The sequence below is a fragment of the Penicillium daleae genome (genome assembly GCF_028827525.1).
Source record: "Penicillium daleae strain IBT 16125 chromosome Unknown utg000008l_segment0_segment0, whole genome shotgun sequence".
NCBI lineage: Eukaryota > Fungi > Ascomycota > Eurotiomycetes > Eurotiales > Aspergillaceae > Penicillium > Penicillium daleae.
In genome coordinates this window covers 3,815,135-3,834,744 of record NW_026623156.1, presented here as the reverse complement: position 1 = coordinate 3,834,744, position 19,610 = coordinate 3,815,135, and the positions used below count along the sequence as shown (strand labels likewise).

The 19,610-nt window shown below is 51.4% G+C and overlaps 8 protein-coding genes across 8 annotated transcripts; 4 read left to right on the top strand and 4 right to left on the bottom strand.

Annotated features, from left to right (window-relative positions):
- Window positions 1–599: 599 nt before the first annotated feature.
- N7458_009918 (COG1/VPS51 family protein) lies at window positions 600–3,097 on the bottom strand (the record flags this gene model as incomplete). Its single annotated transcript, XM_056913300.1, has 2 exons — window positions 600–2,889; window positions 2,955–3,097. 2 exons carry the CDS (start codon window positions 3,095–3,097, stop codon window positions 600–602), a joined length of 2,433 nt encoding a protein of 810 aa, XP_056762149.1.
- A 178-nt stretch (window positions 3,098–3,275) lies between these two features.
- Window positions 3,276–4,611, top strand: cdc123 (cell proliferation protein CDC123; the record flags this gene model as incomplete). Its single annotated transcript, XM_056913299.1, has 2 exons — window positions 3,276–3,409; window positions 3,468–4,611. The coding sequence occupies 2 exons, from the start codon at window positions 3,276–3,278 to the stop codon at window positions 4,609–4,611; spliced, it is 1,278 nt and encodes a 425-aa protein (XP_056762148.1).
- Window positions 4,612–4,888: 277 nt separating this feature from the next.
- Window positions 4,889–5,791, bottom strand: N7458_009916 (dodecenoyl-CoA isomerase; the record flags this gene model as incomplete). The annotated part of the gene is made up of 2 exons (XM_056913298.1): window positions 4,889–5,525; window positions 5,601–5,791. The coding sequence occupies 2 exons, from the start codon at window positions 5,789–5,791 to the stop codon at window positions 4,889–4,891; spliced, it is 828 nt and encodes a 275-aa protein (XP_056762147.1).
- Window positions 5,792–6,238: 447 nt separating this feature from the next.
- Window positions 6,239–6,654, top strand: N7458_009915 (uncharacterized protein; the record flags this gene model as incomplete). Its single annotated transcript, XM_056913297.1, has 2 exons — window positions 6,239–6,292; window positions 6,397–6,654. 2 exons carry the CDS (start codon window positions 6,239–6,241, stop codon window positions 6,652–6,654), a joined length of 312 nt encoding a protein of 103 aa, XP_056762146.1.
- A 795-nt stretch (window positions 6,655–7,449) lies between these two features.
- Window positions 7,450–7,893, bottom strand: N7458_009914 (serine palmitoyltransferase small subunit family protein; the record flags this gene model as incomplete). The annotated part of the gene is made up of 2 exons (XM_056913296.1): window positions 7,450–7,703; window positions 7,776–7,893. The coding sequence occupies 2 exons, from the start codon at window positions 7,891–7,893 to the stop codon at window positions 7,450–7,452; spliced, it is 372 nt and encodes a 123-aa protein (XP_056762145.1).
- Window positions 7,894–9,494: 1,601 nt separating this feature from the next.
- On the top strand, window positions 9,495–10,130 carry N7458_009913 (peptide chain release factor family protein; the record flags this gene model as incomplete). The annotated part of the gene is made up of 1 exon (XM_056913295.1): window positions 9,495–10,130. The coding sequence occupies one exon, from the start codon at window positions 9,495–9,497 to the stop codon at window positions 10,128–10,130; it is 636 nt and encodes a 211-aa protein (XP_056762144.1).
- A 299-nt stretch (window positions 10,131–10,429) lies between these two features.
- N7458_009912 (uncharacterized protein) lies at window positions 10,430–13,791 on the bottom strand (the record flags this gene model as incomplete). The annotated part of the gene is made up of 8 exons (XM_056913294.1): window positions 10,430–10,871; window positions 10,927–11,106; window positions 11,167–11,470; window positions 11,542–11,624; window positions 11,681–13,005; window positions 13,116–13,286; window positions 13,356–13,666; window positions 13,731–13,791. 8 exons carry the CDS (start codon window positions 13,789–13,791, stop codon window positions 10,430–10,432), a joined length of 2,877 nt encoding a protein of 958 aa, XP_056762143.1.
- A 1,126-nt stretch (window positions 13,792–14,917) lies between these two features.
- Window positions 14,918–19,453, top strand: N7458_009911 (putative GTPase activating protein (Tsc2); the record flags this gene model as incomplete). Its single annotated transcript, XM_056913293.1, has 1 exon — window positions 14,918–19,453. The coding sequence occupies one exon, from the start codon at window positions 14,918–14,920 to the stop codon at window positions 19,451–19,453; it is 4,536 nt and encodes a 1,511-aa protein (XP_056762142.1).
- Window positions 19,454–19,610: the final 157 nt, after the last annotated feature.

Genomic DNA, 19,610 nt, shown 5'->3' with positions numbered 1-19,610 from the left:
TATTCGACCACGCGCTAGGAGCGTTTTGGCAGTTTTCGCCAGCGTGCATATGATACATCTAAGGAAGTGCACCCAATTTTGGTCCCTAGCTGACACACAACAAATACCATTGTTGGACAGTGACTTTGTGGACTATTGTTTTCGCAAGGGGTTTGTTTGTGGCGCCCATCTGACAACTCATAATGGCGTCGATCGGCGAGGCCATGTGGATATTTGCTGATCTTGTCGACCAAGGCAGTGCAGCTGCCAGCAACATGTCCAAATGCATCTCGCATTACGATCTAGGCCAACAAGATAGCCCAATTAATATGTTGGCTTACTGTATTTCCGATGGTCCCGAGTACAGTATGATGGTACGCAGAATTAATTGTTAGGGTGCAGCACTGTACATAGTTGGACCAGCGCACGAGGTCTTTTGGTCTGATATGAAGAGCTTACTCTGAGTAAATTTGCTCGAACTCTCATCTGTGTGTGTATTTAACAAATTGGAATGGAACAGAGCTGGACTCTATGCTATGCTTAAAAATCGCTAAGTACGATAAATGAGATAAAGAAAACGACCTGCAGAGGTATGGAGGTATAAAACAAAATGTGGGTATTTAACGCTCCGCCAAGAGACCAAACAGAAGCTCTGTTCTCTTCCAGTATTCTTGAGCAGACTTGCGGATAGCCTTGGCAGCTGCGACGTCGAGGTCGGCGCTCTTTTGAACCCGCTCCGCGACATCAGCCAGCTGATTCGGTTCACCCAGCATGTTTGCCAAGTAATGGGTATCAAAGAGCAGCTGCGCTTTCCAGTCGTGTACAGCCTCTGCCGAAGGGGCATCGGTTGGCTTGTCGGACTCAGTAATCACGGAACCAGATACAGTATCGGCCCCAACTTCTTCCTTGTCACCATTCGCGACGGCGTCTTCATCCTTGTTCGGAGTCTCCCAGCCTTCCAGTTCCTCAAGTGTCGATCTGAGAGACGTCTCCAACTGTTTTTCCAACGCGCCCTTCAAGACTCGCACGCTCGATGGGTCCCAAATATCAGGCCCACTCTCATCCATGATCGTAGTCAAGCGACGCAAGAACTTAAATGTACTCGGTGAGGGCTGAACAGGCACGGGTGGATCACCTTCCCAGAGTGACCGGCCAGGAACAAGCCTAACGCTCTTTGCCTTGGGAGTCGTGCTAGTCGAAGGAACAAATGCTATAGAGCCAGTATGTGTCACAATGTCCGTGGCGAGCAGATCCTGCAATTTGGGAGCAAGCTGGCTCGAGAACAAGAAATCCTTTGTGACAAACCCGGACGGGACCTCGCGCCGGACGAGCCGGATGAGCCGAAGCATGAATGTGGCCTTCTGGTTGAGATTCGAGGACCCGAATGCCTTGAAAGCATCGTTGAAAGAATCTTGGAGACTTTGGTAAGCCTGATGGACAGCCGAATGGAGAGAATTCGAGAGGGTTCGAGGGTCTTCGTCATTCAGTCGCGGGGCGACGTCGATATCTTCATCCTCTACTTCGCCACCGACAAGTACGTCCGTCCACTTGAAGCGGCGCAGAGCCTCGATTGATTCATTCAATTCCTGAACAGACGCCAGCCAGGACTTGTACTTTGTCAACACTGCTGACACATCATCGTCCCGTCCAAGAAGACGGTCTGCGACAGCATGTTTGAAAGTAGACGCTCCGTTGGAGTAGTCCGCGGTGATCAGATCAGAATCCCAGAGGGACCCAACTGAGGCATGTTCAGACGCTTCCCATTTCGACACGGTCGATGAAATTTGGCCCGCAATGTCATCGATTGTCTGGATCTGGGTGGTCAGCATTTGTTTAAGATGATCGTTGAAAATGTTTCGTAGGCGTTCAAGGACATTCTCCGGTCCATGGGAAACAGTTGAGCCCCAAGAAGATAACCACGATTCGATGGTTTCAGCACGTAAAGAGAGGAGCTCGGCGAAGCCATTGCTCTGAGAGAGGGCCTTCTGGCTTCCTTCCGCGAATCTTTCAAAGGCCAGTGAAGACCACTCCTTGATAGACTGATGTCCCTCAGACCGGCCAAGCTCACTCAATTTAATCCACGGGGTGAAATTGATGACCTCTGGAGCGGCCCAACGACACAGTAGCTCGATCTCGAGGCCGTCCAAGCCGCGGACTTCTGGATCAGAGAGAATGGGTCTCGTCTTGAGCTTGGAGAGTACGTCAGAGAATTGACGAGATCGCAAGACCTTCGAGTTCTGCAGGGTGCGAATGAACAATCGAAGGGCTTTCGGAATATTTTCGTGGGACGAATCCAATTGGCCGGTAATAATATCAAGGCGAACTTGATGGAAGTGACGGATAGCATCGTCGGATGAAGAACTCGTGGCGAGACAGAACGCAGCCAATGCTTCAATTATGCTATCATCTGAGCCAGTGGCGGTGGTCAACCGTTTATCAATTCGCTTCTGAAGTGTATCAATTCGCTTCTGAAGAGTCCGGCGCAGAGAGGCCAATTGGATACGCAAATCGCCCAGGGATGGCGGGATCGAGGGGTTTTGCGAGAGAGTCTTGAGCAGTAGTCGAAATACAACAAGGACCTTAGCAACAAGTAGCATTGAAGCCCGTTTGCGCAATAGAAGAGTGACGGAAGTTGTACAGCGGTGTAGCAGAGCCAGTTGCGCTACAAAGGTATGCTTATCAGCATCTAGCGGCCATGTGAGCAATTGAGTCTCCCAGCCACAGATAAGATATATCGCACCTGTGTCCGTAGCTTCGCGTTTCATCTGCCGCGCATGAAGATGCTTCTTCTCCACAAGTCGCGGGTTGCATCGTCGTCCAACATCGGCCAGGGTAGCCTCCACGTCTTGTATTTCCTTGTTCATTTCCACAATTGTCTCGGCCGTTCCAACAAGCTCTCGATATCGCGTCCTAGTCCGAGTACATGAAATCAGCACCCATGCGACCAAGGCTCATGTCAGTCATGGACTACTTACCCCACGAGAGCTCGGAGCTTCTCCTTATTGCTTGCAATGTCCCGTCGCAGTTCCTGCTCCACACGGCGAACCGTAGGAATGGGATACTGGAATGCATCTTGCCATGACTTCAGGCTCTGGGGATCTGGAGCCTCAGGGGCCATGCTGACGACGGTGTTGCGAGAAGTTTAAGACCGCGTTGGGACCAAATCACCAACTCCGCTTGGGTGCCTGAGGTGGCTGCGGGCTTATGTCATCTATCGTTATCGGCAGGTGACTCAAAGAAAAATGTCCCCGCGATTCCCCTCCATGGGTTTGCCTGACAAGTCTGTTATTTAGAAGATGAGAATGCCGATGATGGAGACAGAAAATACGCCGGTAGAGGCCTCATCACGCGAGGTGCCCGATCGTCTGCCCTTTCCGCCTGTGACCTACTCCCATATTCTCCATTGCTCCTACCATGACTGGCACCCTCGGTATGCTTTTGCCTCTTAACCCTAATCATTTGTGACCAGTCCTAATAATCAAGCTTAGGTATCGTCCACTCATTCCAAAATCACGTCTTATTCCCCTCACGCCCGCCTTTGTGAACTACCTCCGTGCCGACGGCATTATTCTTCCACCTGAAGTCCGACCTCCGAGAGAGGATGACGAGCTTGATGCATACGAAGATTCCGAGGAGGGAGAGGAGGATCCATCTGCGGAGTGGCAAGAGATCCATGCTCAGATCAAGAACACCATTGCAGAACTGGGCGGCAAGGTCACCCCGAAGCTGAATTGGAGCGCACCCAAAGACGCAACGTTCATGTCCGCAACAAATGACACCGAATGCCGGTCGCCTAACGATATATACCTACTCCTCAAAAGTAGCGATTTCATCACGCATGATCTCGAGCACCCCTTCGACGATTGCGAACCAGACAACATCAATGGCAAAGTTTCAGATGACACCCTGCCAGACGTGCCGTACCACCTGATTCTAAGGCAATACGTCAACTTTAACCCGTCCCTCGAGTTCCGATGCTTCGTACGCAATCGCAAGTTGCTTTGCATGTGCCAACGTGACCAAAATCATTTCGATTTCCTCTTTGGTATGCGCGATATGCTTCGATCACGGATTCAATCGTTCTTCGACGAGAAGCTGCGGGACACTTTCCCCGATCCCAACTTCACCTTTGATGTATATATTCCGGCTCCGCATCAGCGCGTCTGGCTGATTGATATCAACCCTTGGGCACAGCGGACCGATCCGCTTCTCTTTAGCTGGTTGGAAATCCTCCGGATGAAGGACCCTATCGGCTTCGAAGAGGAGGCGGATAATGGGCTTGAGGAAGAGGTTGTGCGCATCTCCCTTCGGGATGGTAGCATTATGACTCACCCATCCGATGGAGAAGCTGAGGGAGATTCTGTTTCGGAGGACGAAGAGGTAGAGAATACTACTGCTGAGGGAGATGATCAGTTCGCACCTTTCTTGCCGGAGTTCCGTCTTATCAAGAAGGATGACCCGGAGTCATATTCTTTCAACACACCGCAGTTCTCGGCTCATAAGGTGCCAAAGGAGCTTGTTGATGCATCTTTGGCGGGGCCTGGCGGTATGAGCGAGTTCCTGGGCAAGTGGCAGGAGATTCTGAAGCAGCAGGAGCGAGAGGATCAGGACACTGGCAACGAGTCCAACTAAATGGACCAATTGTAACTATACATCGAAAGAGAGGCGTTGCTGCTGGATACCATGGCGCTGGCCGGTTCAATTATATAGATCGGACAAAAGTAGATTTATAAATGAACTGTTTATAAAATCGTGTCGTGAACCTTCTAGCTTCCAGGCTACCTACCGGGTATTCTGAAACCTAATGCATCAATACCTATGATCCAATCTTCAGAAAAATTCTTAGAAATCTAAGTCTCCGGACAGAACTATGTACACATAATAACCTGAAATCCACTTGATCCCCAGTCTACAGCTTATGCTTCTTCTCACCAGACGCCAACTTCCGGAACTCCTCCTGCGGCACACCCATCATGAACCGCTCAAGACCCATAAACGCCTCAATCCCATTCTGACGATCCAGAATCTCCCTCTCCGGCCGCCGCACCAACTCCTTAATCTTCAACAAACTCGACTGATTCAGATGCGTACCCAATCGATCATCAACCTCGGCCAGCACATTCTTCAAGAAACCCGTCGAATCCTCCTTATTCTTCGAATCAGCCTCGATGACCTTATTCACGAACCCGGCCGCGACCAGTTCCTCGCAGGGGATACGCTTGCTCATGATGAGTGCCTCGTTGGCCTTGGCGATGCCGAGACGCTCGACGAATGCGCGGCTGGCGCCGCCTTCGGCGACGAGGCCGAGGGATGAGAAGGGAGTTAGCACAAAGGCGTGCGGGGCAGCGTAAATGAAGTCGGCGTGAGCGATGAGGGCGGCAGAGAGGCCGACGGCGGGCCCGTTTAGGGCCACGACGAGGATCTTGCTGTGGTTGTAGAAGGTGCGGGTTACGTCGACGTTGTTAGCGACGAAGCCCTTGACCAGTTCACGGCGGACGCTGGAGCCGAGCTCGCTATTGGGGCGGGTGCTTGTTACGTCTGCGCCGCTGTGTTTGGGAAAATTGGGTTAGCTTGGTTAGGGTTTGGAGAGGATTGGCTTGTATGGGGGTTATAGATCGTACGCAGAGAAGAATCGACCTGTGCCGGTCAGTACGGTGATGTAGATATCCTCGCGCTGGTCAATTTCCCGAAGGCGCTCGCCGAGGAGGTAGTAGAGCTCCTGATTCAGAGCATTCAGCTTATCAGGTCGATTGAGCGTGACGATTGCGACACGGTCTCGATAAGTGAGTGTGATAAGCTGCTCGTTGGACATGGTTGCAATTTTTGGTGTAAATTGGTGCTCTTGGTGTGTTGGAGCTAAATCAGTCTGGGTCCGAGGGAGGTTTTCTATGGACACAGACGATCATATAATTGTGCATGGAACAAAACCCCCGGTAAGCTCGGCGCGTGGCAGGCACCACGGCCTGTCCGGCTGTTTTGCGGGGGAACCACCGCAAGCCGAGGCCCGCGGTAGGTCAGGTGACTGGGATGATCGTTTACGTAATCCATCGATCAAGAGCGGTGTGTTTGCACTGTTTGCCCTGTTTGCGGTGTTTGAATCATCAAGCCCGTGACTGGCGCATCAGACAATATCCAGATCCCGAGTCTTGCATCGTTCGGTCGCCCACTGCTCGAGCTGCAGAGATCCCGGAGATACTGCTCATATTTGCAATATTTTCCTGCGTACAACAGCTCCTTGCCGAGTGTTCCATCTGCCAAAATGATCTCAAACATCCTCCGCCGACTCCAGGGCGGGAACCTGGAAGTTTTCAAGGTAAGTCCCGCGTCCATATAGAACTCATCTTCACTTATCACTCAACTGCGGCTTCTTCAATGCCTTTATATTTTTAAACCCATACTAAGCCTCTTTCCCTCCAGTTCGGCATGTACGTCCTCTTCCCCATTGGCTGGATGTACTACTTCGGTACAAACCTCGACGACCGCTTCAACGTGACGAACTTCTGGCCCACCGCCGAACAATCACATAAGATTCCGCTGGACAAGGAGGAGATCGACAAGGAGCTGTCGCGCATGCGCATGGTGGACGCCCTCCGACGAGAGCGGCAGCAGAAGGAGCAGGCTGCATTGGCAGCTCAGGCGCAGGCGGATGCACAGCAGTCGCAGACCGGACAATGAGGGGAAGTCATTCGGTCGAGTGTGTGCTGATAAAAAAAAGGGGAGACTTTCTGAGCCTGAAAAGGGCCGGCTGGACTGTGGTATGCCTTCCGCCTGTGTAGATTGCGCTTGGTCTTGCTCCGTCTGCTACCGCGGGGCTTGTCAGTGTCGCCATGATTGGTGTGGCGTGTGTGAGAGAGTTGCACGCGTGAGATGGATGGATGATTGTACAACAATACTCTGCTCTGGGCATTTTGGGCGTTTACAGGTTCTGGATTTACCAAATTCGACTTGGGGACTTCAATGTATCATTTCTTTGACGTCTTCATGATCTTTATATTACATTACATATTATCGGCATTGCGGCCTCATTCAGTATAGGCATTATCCCGCCGACAGGAAAAGTATGTTGTGCAGATATTCCGAAAGAAAAATCCTCTTCGTCGCAAATAGACCACCCATGGACTAATCCTAGGCCATTGTCGCCAGCCAGAGACCGTTTGGGTAGCACAGAAGGATATCAATTAATGATAGATATCTGCGCTCAGCAAAGCGTGCCTATCAATGTGACGGCCAATAACGAATATCCAGGCGAATGAACGAATCAAGTCGGCAAGAAATCCGTGGCGAGACGTTTTAATGCATGGTCAATCCCCGGAACAGGATACGAGAATCCAATAGGGAAAATGATAAACGCCGAGTATGCGCCAGCCGGCCAAAAAGGCATTGGGTTGTGGTCCTTGCCCACGCCGGTCTTCAGAATCACCCATGTCCTCTCCCAACTTCCCAAACTCCTGGGGCAACACTATTCACAGGTTACAATTCAGCAAGATGCTGTGTCGTCGTGGCAGCCGCTGCAGCAGTCTTGGCCGTCTCATATATAACCTCAAGACTCTGTGTGGCGGCGTCACCAAAGACAGAGCCCATTGAGGAGGTCAAGCGGTTGGAGATGAACGGTCGCTCTCCAACCCAGTAGTAGTAGAGGTGGCCGTAGATAGAGCGGAGGTGGTCCGGGAGGTAAATGTAGATACCAGTGGCGATCATGGTGATCAGGGTGAGGAGGAGGGAGTCTGTTTGACGAGAGAGAAGAGGGGGTTAGTTTTAATGGCCGCAGGCAGAAACCTAGCACGGGGGCAACGTACTGAAGATGAATTTCTCGGTTGGGGTGAGCATGTAGATGGCAAAGGTTACCTCATATTGGTAGATCTTTAGGCGCACCCAGCGCACAAAGCTGGTCAGGATCCAGAGAAAGAGAGCCATGGCTGCGTCGCAGAAGAGGTTGATCAAGGCTTTTCGGCCTCGTTATGTTGCTTTTCGGTTCAATCGCAGATGGAGGCGGTTCAACGAGGTTGAGGTTGAATGGGCGCGCAGGTTACGGTCGGTTACAGTGACACCTTTCCTCGTCGTGGGTTCGCACGAATGGCCCCTTGGTCAGAAGCTGGCGCAAGCAGAGACGAAGCGATGGCTTGGCACACTGGGTCGGTCTCCTCGAATGGCCGATAAGCTCAGATTGAGTAGCCTAGTTTGTTGGCCCACAAGGACTCCGAGGCAAAGTGTGGCGGGTTTGGTAATGGGGGAATGGGTAGTCGAACGGGAGCCCTATGCCACCATAGTGCTTGGAAGCACAGTCAGGATGGGCAAACGAGCACAACTGGCGTGATCGACAGGCTTTGGTGAGTGCTGGGGAAGGCCGACGGTTGTGGGGATGTGGCGGCTTAGTAGCTCCTATTGGGAGTTGGTGGAGGAGAGAAGTCGGCGAAGTTCAGGGGCACGAGGACAGGCGCGACCACAATCTTGGTGGTGAACGGGAAATAAGGATAAAAGGAACGAGAGAACGGATTTGAGCGACCGTAGGAAGAAGGAATTGAGTGGACTGGCGAGTGATGGAGAGGGAAATCTGGAGTCGTCCAGGCAAAACGGACTCGGGAAAAATTAGTTATTCCTGCCCCCTTTTGACTTTTTGGTTGAGTTGGGGACGCTTTTGGCTTCGCCACGTCTCGGCCGTGCTCCTGCCGACGGGATCCAGCCTGTTGCAGATGTGAACCTGTCAATCAGGGTCTCGTATCCTCGTATTATGGTTTTATCCAGTCGATCCAAGCGTATCGACAGAGAAGAGTATGATTAACCTATCAATGCCCGCCAATACCTGAGGTTTGTCCCACCAGGTGTACGTCAACCTGTCCCCATTATACTTTGTCGGTTGTTCAAGTAATCGATTCCGTGACGGGCCTCGGAGGCAGATCAAGCCGAAAACTAGGCTGCCATGAAACAGACTGAGAAAGACGATTGAGAATTTCAATCATTTGACAAAATCGACTCCCGCATCGCGTATTCCGTCCACATTTCAACCTCGCCATTGAGCGAGGCCCATTACCTCGATACCGAAGAGCCGATATGCAGGCATTGTGCCTGACCACAGCAATTACCTATACCTATAAGCACAAAGCTCAATCGATACAAAATTCGCAGCTTAGCTACATACAAGATTCCAAGAGTTTAACTCATAAACTCATAATTCCAAACGAACTTTATATACCTACTGGAGGACTAATGAAGTATTCCGTGGCCTGGGAAATTACATGGTTATGCAATAAACGTGCCCATACAGCTGCCCAAACTCACCAGAGTATCAATCCGTACCTGTCAAGCACTCACGATCCTAAAAACAAAGCATATCCCCGCTGATAGCGGTGGATCTTAACCTCAAGCCGCAATGAGACAAAAAGAAGCATCCGCGAACTCCCGGAGCGTATCGTGGTGATCGACTATCTTATCTGTTATCTTATCCGCTATCGGTGAAGCTATCCATGAAACATCACCACCGCCACTGCCCGGCCTCTTCTTGAGAGAAATCAGCCACAATGCTCCGTCCACACCTCTGGCCCCGGATACACCGGGGCTTTTCAAGCCCACATACATCATACGCTCCATCTACATCTTTACTTTCCCGTCGCTCCTTCACCAAATCACCCATCCTCCTTTCCAAACCCCTCCCAGCCCGCCTCAAGCTCAACGATGCCGACCTGACAATATCCTACCTAAAAGGCACCGGACCCGGTGGCCAGAAGATTGTACGCAGCCAGAGAAACCTGATATATGCCCTGCAGAATACCCCGAAAGTCACACCCCTAACAAACTTCCAGAACAAAACCAACTCCGCCGTCCAAATCATCCACGGCCCCTCCGGCATCGTCGTCAAATGCCAAGCGACGCGCTCACGCTCGCAGAACGAGAAGATTGCGCGCTCACTATTAGCGGATAAAGTTGAGGCACAGGAGAAAGGAGATCAGAGTCGGGTTGCGTTGAAGGCCGAGGCGGCCAGGAAGAAGAAGGCTAGTAAAGTTAAGAAGGCGCGGAGGAAGTATCGGGATTTGGAGAAGGGTGCTGAGGAGGGGGAGGTTGTGGATGGGGATGGGGATGGGGATTTTGATGCGAACGCGAATGTTGACGCACGGACGACTGAGACAGGCACGTCTGAGAAGAGTCCGTCAACGTGAACAAGGGTGGCATAATGATACCCTGTGTATTTTTGTACATTGTATATTACGCATAGAACATTGTTCTTCGACAAATATCCATTGGGCATATCCTATCAGATAGATGATGGAGCAACAGCCCACCCATCTAGAGATTCATCATTGCGTACACGCCATCGCCCAGCAATCTCCCGGGCAGACTGCGCGTGGTTCAAACGTCAACTTTTTGTAGTTTTCTTAGGAACAAAGGAAAATCATTACTGCTCCCCCTGGCCTGTGCAACGCAACGCCTGAAACCCTCACCCCCAAATCTAAGTCACTTATGAAATGTAGCTTCCAAGAACTGCCTTGGCCTGGTCATCAAGACGGTCCTGGGCGAACTGTGAGACTCGGCCGCCATTCTTCTTGTCCGCTTCCTTCAGGTACGAGCCGACCCAGGCCTTGAGATCAACGCCGGTCTCAGGCCATGGGTCCTTGGGCTGCATACGGATGGTGTTCAGCGCAGTGAATCCAACGCCGAACGACATCTCCTCCGCATCAATCTCAATGATGTCATCCTTGTGAACAACCTCGGGGGGAAGCTCAAGGAGCTTCAACAGAGTGTTGCAGGTGAACGCCCAACCCTTAACATACTTGGTAGCAAAAGCCTCCGAGTTGGCAAGAGTCTTGGTCAGTGAGATGACTGCAGTCTTGCGGTCCAGGGGGCGCGCAAGTTTCTGAGTGTCAGCGAGGACGAGCTGGAGGTAAACGCCCTTGAAGAGACTAGCACATAATTGGTCAGTACGAGGCGTAGAGGTTAAGCCCTGGATCAACTTACTCCGGCTGGATCTTTTCACAAATCTGCTGGATGGTGTCCGGACTGTATCCCTTGTCGTCATGGGCACTCAGGAAGTGGTAAAACCGGACGAATCGAAGCGACAAGTTCTCGGTCTTGGAATTTTGCAGGCGCTGAAGGATAATCTGCATGATTTGGATGAAGTACGGCTCCAGAGCGGCACTAGGGGATGGTTTTAGTTCAATGGACTATTCCAATACACTAGAATGGTGTGTCACTTACGGTGGGAAAGTTGCAACCACGGCCTCCAGGAGATCGAAGCCATAGCCCTCGTTGGTCTTGGTCGCCAAAAGCTTCTGGAAGATACCCAGAATAGGCTCAACCTGGTTATGCTCAATGATGAACTGCGAGCCACGAGGGATGATGGAGGAAAGCAGGCGAACAAGTGCGGGAATGTTGCCTCGGGACTCCCACATAACCGGCATCAAGATTGGTGCGATCAATTCTTGATAGTAGGTAGGCAGAGTCGCAGAGGGATTGGCCTCAAGAAGAGCAGCGAAAAGCTGGAACACATACGGCATGAATTCTGTGACAGGATTAAGACCTTAGCACAGTGAAGAGTGAAGGGATTAAATAATTGCCATATTATGAACTTACCTTGCACATCGTTCTGGAGAATTCCCGCGAATGGTGCATATAGTGCTTGCTCGAGCTTGTCGGGATTCGCGGGGGCAGCGAATCTGGGAACAGTGAGCCTCTTGACGAAAACATGGGAAGCGAGAAAGTAGACTCTTACCGGATGAAAGCACCCATGGCTTCAAAGTGGTAGTAGTAGAACTTCGGATTACTAGGGTTGGTGCGGATGATATCCGTGATACTGATAAGGCGGTTCAATACGACATCCGTGAAAGGGACGACACCCTCACGAATGACGACCAACACACGCATCACACAGCGCATCAGGAACTCGTTCTCCTGGACCTTCTCGGGAGCTGGGTCGCGCTGGATTAGCTGGAAGATATGCTCCAGAAGTTCCTTGGACAGCGGTGTGATCTCAGCAGGAGGAATGACGGGCTGTCCCTGGGCGTCACTGAGGAACAGAGCCCGCTCCACGGCAATCGCAGCATATGTGTAGACAACATAGTTCGCAGAAGCCAGATGCTTCACCAACACAGGAAGCACCTGCTGCCATTGCTCCTTGGTAATAATGCTGCGGAAATTGTACAGGTACTTGATAGCATCAACCTTGAGAATTGGGTGGACTCCATCATCGGAGATAAGATCTGCAGCCAGGTGCTGCTGGAAGAAGTCGGTGATGCTGACCAGGTTGTTCGTAGCAGTCACACCGTGCGTAGAGGTGGCAACGCCCTTGGCTGCAATTGCAGAGAACAGATAGGTCGCAGTGTCCTTGGACTTCCAGTTTGAGGCGGGATCCTTGGCATATTCGGCAAGGTAGTGCTCAGTGTACTTCAGAGTCACCTTGGTCACGGATTCCTCAAACTTCTCGGCCAGTCGTCGAAGGAAGTCCGTCGCAGCGCGCCGCCTCGTCTCGCTGTCGGATCCCTCTAGATCCCGACGGATAAACTCAATCGGCTCGTCTTCGAACAGCTCCTCATCCGACTCACGGAGGCTCACGTTGGGCAGAATAACCTTCTCAATGATCTGTCCCAGGGTCTCCTCGGCCTGGAACGAGGGAGCATGCTCAGGCATGCTAGCGACCGAGGTCAAGAAGTGGAGGGCACGGCTGACAAGAATATCATATTTGGTCTCCTGCCCGATGGTTGTCAAGAAGCTCCAGGAGCTCTGGATGAACTGTCCAACGTGGGGTCCAAATGCATCGAGGAACTTCTGAACGTATAGAGTCAGAGCCTCGAAAATTCCGGCACGCACATACTCCAACGGGCCAGCCTCCGTCTCATCATCAGTGTGTAATAGTTGGTTGTCATATGTAAGGTATTTGAGCAGAATCTGAGCAATTGCGCCGATATTATCTTCAAACATAGGGGGCAGGTCGTGGCACGAGAGGTCGTAGAACAACTTGATCATCAAGTTCAGCTGGTTGTAACCTTGTGTCAAGTTTTCCTTGTTGGCCTGATTTTGTTCAAGATAAGTGTCGAGGCCCTATGGGAAGATTCTTCATTAGCAACGCGCGTATCCCAAGGCCATCCAAAATTTGGAGGCGGGGGGGAAAGGGCACAAAGGCAGATTGAAGGAAAGGGTGTCGGAATTACCTCGAACAGGGCCAGGAACGGAGTACCGAACTTCTCAAGAACGTGATTAATTTCCATGTAAAGCTCGTTCGACTGGAAAAGCGGGCGCCAGCGCTTGAAGATCGAGTGTGCAACTTGCAACACACCAATGTTGACCGTAGGGTTGGATGGCGACAGCTTCGAAACGAGGTCCTATGCAGCAAAGAAAAACAAAGGTCAACCATATTATTCCAGCGCGAACCAGCTCCCACGGCCACGTACATCAACAAGAGTATCCCATCGCTCCCAGAAATCACTGTCAGCGATCACGCTGACAGCCTCGCCCAGCTGAGTCTGAATCGAGGGAGGGACTGAGATCATCAGGTTGATCAACTCGCGCTTGATTGTTTCAACCTCGTTTTGGGGCAGCTTCCAGTTTCCATCTTCGTTGGTCCAGTTGCGTTTGACAAAGTTCTTGAAGCAAAGGGCGCTAGCAAGGCGAATATCGCTGGGAGACGAATCGGACGCAGAGATTTGGAGCAGTTGCAGCGAAAAGCCCGGTTTTAGTTCTTCCTGTCGTAGGGCAAGCTCGGCTATTTTCAATCACAGCCAACCATTAGACGGATTCTGCATCAATATTTCCACGGAGACACATACCTTCCTTGTTTCGGCGCGGATCCAAGCTTGCCTCCAACAGAGCTCCCAGAGCCTCCGCCATTTTCACCGTTACGTGGGGTGTCAACAAGAGCGAGGGGCAGCTGTTCAAGAAGAGTGTCGAGGCAGCAGACCCAAGGAGGAATTGAAAGAGAGGTCACCAAGGGGCGAAGGTAGTGGGAGAAATAGACTTGGGGGTTTGAATGGGAACCAGAACAAAGCAGACCTCAAATGGCAACGACCATAATAAATAGTGAAGGCGGCTTCGCTGAGATAATTGTACGGGCAGCCCACTGCGTCAACACACTAACCCTAAGGTGGCTAGTCTGTCACATGCTCTTCTGCTTTGGATGCCTTAATTCCTCAATGCCTTCGTAAGTTTATGCCTGAGGCGGCTAGACCAGTTCACTCAGCCCGGTGTTTTCACCGCCTTGTCGACTAACCCCCACTTTGACTTTTCCTTATAATTTTCTGCCTTCGATTCAAGGCGGAGCGGTCACATCATAGGCCTCAGGTGACTTGGGCTGGAATAACCTCATTGCCCGTGATCTCATTTTCTCTTGTATACCCTTCCACTTGCGATTGTCTTCCCTCAGTCCGAGGCACCATTTGGCAACTTGCAGTTTAACGGCCTGCATCAAGCTGGTGGCTCTCACGTTCCGGTTTCTTCCATCGCTCACACGGTCCTCCTGGATCCCGCTTTTAACACGGACTACCAAAGGTGTACCTTTGTCACAGCTCCACCACGCGCTGTGTCAGGCTCTGAATGTGCACAACGGTCCTCTAGGAGTGGCCCTTAGGGTAAAGAGCTCTCGTCAACCTATATGAGTAAAGGTCAGTCTCCTTTTGGGTGGGCCCTACGGCTACACTAGCTCCGCCCTCCTGATAGCACTATCCGTGACTCAGGTGATATAATGGCTCATACTGACTTGACTTCGTGATAAAGAATTCTCTCCACTCTCTTGACCTGAATTTCCTCTACCGTAATCAGGCGGATGTCTTCCGACGATGCTCCACCAGCACCCCAACACAAACCTTCTTCCTCGAGCTTCGCGGATGTCTTCAAGACGTTAGGCGTTGGTCGTCCAAAATCGAATTCTCCCGTATCCCTGCAAGATAGTAGCAGTGACTCTCATTCCCATACAACAGACAGCCGAGGGACTAATCGACTTGTCCTCGGACTCGAAGCTATGCATCGCGGAAGCGTTGTCTCGAGCTCTTCGGACGCGCCTCATGGCCCTGACTTCGAGGCTTCTTTGCGGATTCTATCTCAAAAGCAGAGCTTGAGTCAGGCCATTGATGAGGCTGACCTAGTCTCGAGAACTTTGTCATGGTTCACACCCGAACAGTCTCTGGCGTTGTGGGAGGCGGCGGAGTATCTGCTTGATCATGAGAGCTCCAGTGACGCTCAGAAAGTCGGTGCCAAATTACTTGAGGCGATCGCTTCCCGCCAAGACTTGTCGCCCACCGCTAGACGTATAGTATTTGAATCAATCATATCACCGACCGAAAATGATGTGATTGCCGCCCGAGTCCAGGCGCTGATCGCTCTGTCAGACCATGGCAGAAAGCTGGATTTTACCAGCTCCTCTATCCTTCATATCATTTCCTCATGGATTGTCCCTCTTTACTTGACAATTGCGACAACACGTTCTAAAGCGAAGAAGGGGAAGGCGCTCAAACCAAACGAGCTTGTTCAAGATGAAGCAATTTTGGGAGATCTCTTTCAGTTCGCTGTAGATCTTGTCACCCTCCAGCGCAAGGCTCCAACGTCAGAGGAAATCGAGATGCTTCTCATGGAGACATTCACTATCTGCAAGAAGACAAGCGTTGCCACCGATATCAAGAACTCACTGGCCGTTTTTGATGCCGTTATTATGTACGCGAGCGTACCCGACGCAAGCTTTGTCCCTCTCTTGGAAGTTCTATGCAGCATCCATGCCTCCGTCAAATCCCTTTCTGGGCCGACGTCGCGGGCCGTCCGCAGCCTGGCAAAGTCATCAAAGCAAGAGGAAATGGTGTCAACCCTCCATAGTTTCTTAAGAGAATCATGTGCTGAAGACTCTCCACGGAATCTGAACGTTCACCGTGGAGCTCTTTACATCTTCTCTGACCTTGCTCGAGCCTACGGCCAGGACAGAATGCCTGAAATTTCCTTCGACCAGTTGATCGACTCTCTGATGGTTATTGCCCAGAAAGATGACGGCCGAGTGGATGCAGACATTCTGGACTTGTGTTTAAATATACTGGAAAGTGACTATAGCCGCATCTCTCTCGCCCATGGATGGACGGCCTTTGTTGATCTGCTGCTGCTCTGCTCTCGGAGAGTATATGAGGACTACGACGATCCGGTCACTTCTCCAACCAGCCCACAGCCACCGCATGTCAAAACTACTCATGATGATATCAAGTCTCATATCCTTGCAAATATCATACGGATAACATCCGTTGTGGAGTCTCTGTGGGAACAGCTTACTAAAGAACAAAAACAACAAGCGGTTCGATTCTTGGCAAAGAATCATCAATACATCGATCCTTCTCAGTCAGAACTCATCATCAATATGATGAGGGAGGACACACTTTGCCATCCTTCTGAGGGGTCCAATTGGGTGCAGCATTGCCAGGAGATCATCGAGCGCTTCATTCAGCCTCGGAAGCAGTCTTCAGACATTCGCATCCTAGCCCTAGACACGCTCAAAGAGGCTCTCGCAGGCAATGAGCATTTACTTTTCTCGGAAGAGTACGGCTTTCTGGATCTTCTACTCGCAGACTTTTCGGCCGAGCATGATCTGCTATTTTTGGAGTCGCTTGTTTCGTTCATCACAGAGCCCGCTATCAATTCCAATGACGACGGTGGCTTCAAGCGTCTAATCGACACCATTGCAGCGCCAATGGGGAGAGATCCGGCGAAAGAGGAAACGCGTGAGACATCACCGAGTCATCCTCCGCGTCGTACATCCACGAGCATCTTAGAGCTGACACTGGGGAATGTCTGCGCGGTGGGTCTGGTCAAGATGATGATTCGTGCTTTGAATACCTCGGCCGCCAAGTCCATCATCATATTCGAGGCCTTGCTACAGATCGCACAGTCCCCTGACCGCCCAGCCGACGCTCGCCTTACCGTCTTGAAGCTACTGTTCCGGCTTCGATGTGACTCGCTCGGGGCTATCACTGTGGTCTCAACTTCGGAGCATGATTTCTTAATGAATGTTCTCGGACGAAATGTCGATGTAACCTCTTTGCTGCATTCGACCAGTGAGAGCTCTATGAGAGATCTTCCTCAGCAGGATAATTTGATCCCCCCAATGGGCGGGAAAATCCCCGCCAAAGAACTTCCTGCGAATTTCCTATCCAAGTCAAGCCCCCGAGGCTCGATTTCGGCTCGTGGATCAAAGTTGACACCACCAGTTTGGACATACGCCCAGCCCCAGGTTCTCCCAGAGCAGCCATCTGAGGGGTCCAGCCCCTTCGTCTTTGCTCATGCGCAGAGCAATGGTGCTTCGACTCCTGCTGATTCTACACCGGCGCTGATAGGTGTTCTTAAGGTGAACATGTGGGTTGAATGCGTGATCTCGCTTCTGCAGCGGGAGACCGACTGGGACGTTTACAGCTACGTTCTTACGCACCTTGGACCCCAGCTTAGCAACAAGGAGTTCTTCAGCAACTCGATTCCTCAGATCAAACTTCTACGGAGCATTTTATGCGATCAGGTCAAGAATGAGAGTTTCCACGAGCCACCTGCGCTCACTGGCTTAAAGAAGAGCGATGTCGCTGCTTGTATCTTCGATACACTCTGCATGCTTGTCAGCTATCACGAGCACTTCGCTAAAAGTGAAGAAGATGACCTGGTACGAGCGTTCATGCTTGGAATCATCGGATCCTGGGGTGCTACCTCCCGTGGGTGCATTCAGGCGCTTTCGCTTTGCTGCCATGAAATTCCCATGTCGGTGACAAAGTCGTTGAATAACATTCTCGACAAAATGTCAAAGGTTATCACCATGTCCAATATTGCCGTCCACATTCTAGAATTTTTGGCTTTGCTCGCGCGTCTACCAGATGTTTACGTCAATCTCCGTGAAGAGGAAATTCGCACTGTGTTTGGGATTTGCGTTCGGTTCTTGCAGACCTCTAGAGAGCAGGAACAACGCCACAAGGCATCTGAGTCAACAAGTGCACGTCCTCCCCAGCAGCCGCAAGCAAGACTTAGCGGCGGTGCGCGGGAAATTGCCCCGAGCGCAGCCGAAGCAACGGAAACCGCTTCGCATGATGCCATGTCCAAGTACATCATGACTCTCACATACAGTGTCATGGTATTCTGGTATCTGTCTTTGAAGCTTCAGGATCGTCCAAAGCATGTCAATTGGATCACCAGCAGACTCATTTTCCACGATGAACATGGAAAGGAAGTCGTCGAGGAACAGAGCCAGGTTTTCATCGATTTGATGCAGCGTGTGGCGTTTACGGACTTGGGTGAGACCATCCCGTACGAGACTTTCCCTCCAACTCCCGAGGACGGCCCTGTATCCAAGAGATCATGGGTTGTGGGTATGAGTATTGTCACTGTTGAGACGGCGGGTATCTCCGGGCTTACCCAGCTCTCAAAGCGTCAGGCGTCAGGAACGACATACTCCATGTATCAGCAACGAACGGCCCCTGTTCTACCGCACCAGATGCCCCCAACTCCAGACGCTCATCTTCATTCCGATGCGATGCGCACGGCTATTTTGCCCAGCCACATCCTGCTCCAACTCACTGCCACAGCCTTCCCTACTCCAACAGTGATGCAACCCATTCCGGTTCCTGAGGACGACATAACCAGGCGAGCTATTGCCAACTTTGATCGCACCGACATTGTGGACGGCCATCGAATCGGAGTCGTTTATCTTGACAATGGTCAGAGCAAAGAGGCTGAAATTCTTGCCAACACCGGCGGTTCCCCAGACTATGAACACTTCCTGTCTGGTCTTGGAACCAAAGTGTCTCTTCGCAATGCCCAGTTCAATACCCAAGGACTCTATGCTGATACTGACGGTGAGGCAACTTATGCTTGGCGCGATCGCGTGACAGAGATCGTATATCACGTTGCTACAATGATGCCTACGAACTTTGACCGTGATCCCAATTGCATCAACAAGAAGCGAAACATTGGCAACAACTTCGTTACGATCGTCTTCAACCGTTCCAATCTGCCTTTCAACTTTGACACGATCCCATCCGAGTTCAATTCCATCAATATTGTGATCACTCCTTGCAGCCGCATTGCCTACGATGAGTCAGGGACTGCCGTTGGTGAAACGGACCCAGAGAATCTATACTATACTGTGGTAGTCATGAGCAAACCTGGCTACCCTGACGTATCGCCTGCTGCGACCCCGAAGGTCATCTCGGGTAAGAATCTGGCTCCCTTCGTGCGGATTCTCGCTCTAAATGCATCGGTCTTCTCTCTCGTTTGGAACAACAAGGGTGGCGAGCATGCCTCGTCCTGGCGCACCCGTCTTCGTGAAATCAAGAAAGTTCGTGAGCGGGCTCTGGCTGCCCAAGCCCAAAGTGCAGAGGCTACTGAGGGAGCCTATCCTGGCCAACGTCGCAACACAAAGCCCAACATCTTCTCCGAAGAACTGCCGACTCGTGCTGCTCCAGTCCAAACCGACTTTGCCTCAGAATGGAATGCAGCATCCGGAACAAACATTCTTCAGAACCTAGACTTCTCTCGCTGGAGTCGCTGAGCATTTTCTCTGGTTTCAAGTCTTGCTTTGATAGAATGTCTTGTTCGCTCCATCATTGTTCCATCAACACGACTCCTTCCTGTCCCCTCCCCTCTCACAACTTTATGAAAAATCCCCATCCTGAAAACTGAAACGACAGCAAATCTCGAATGATCCC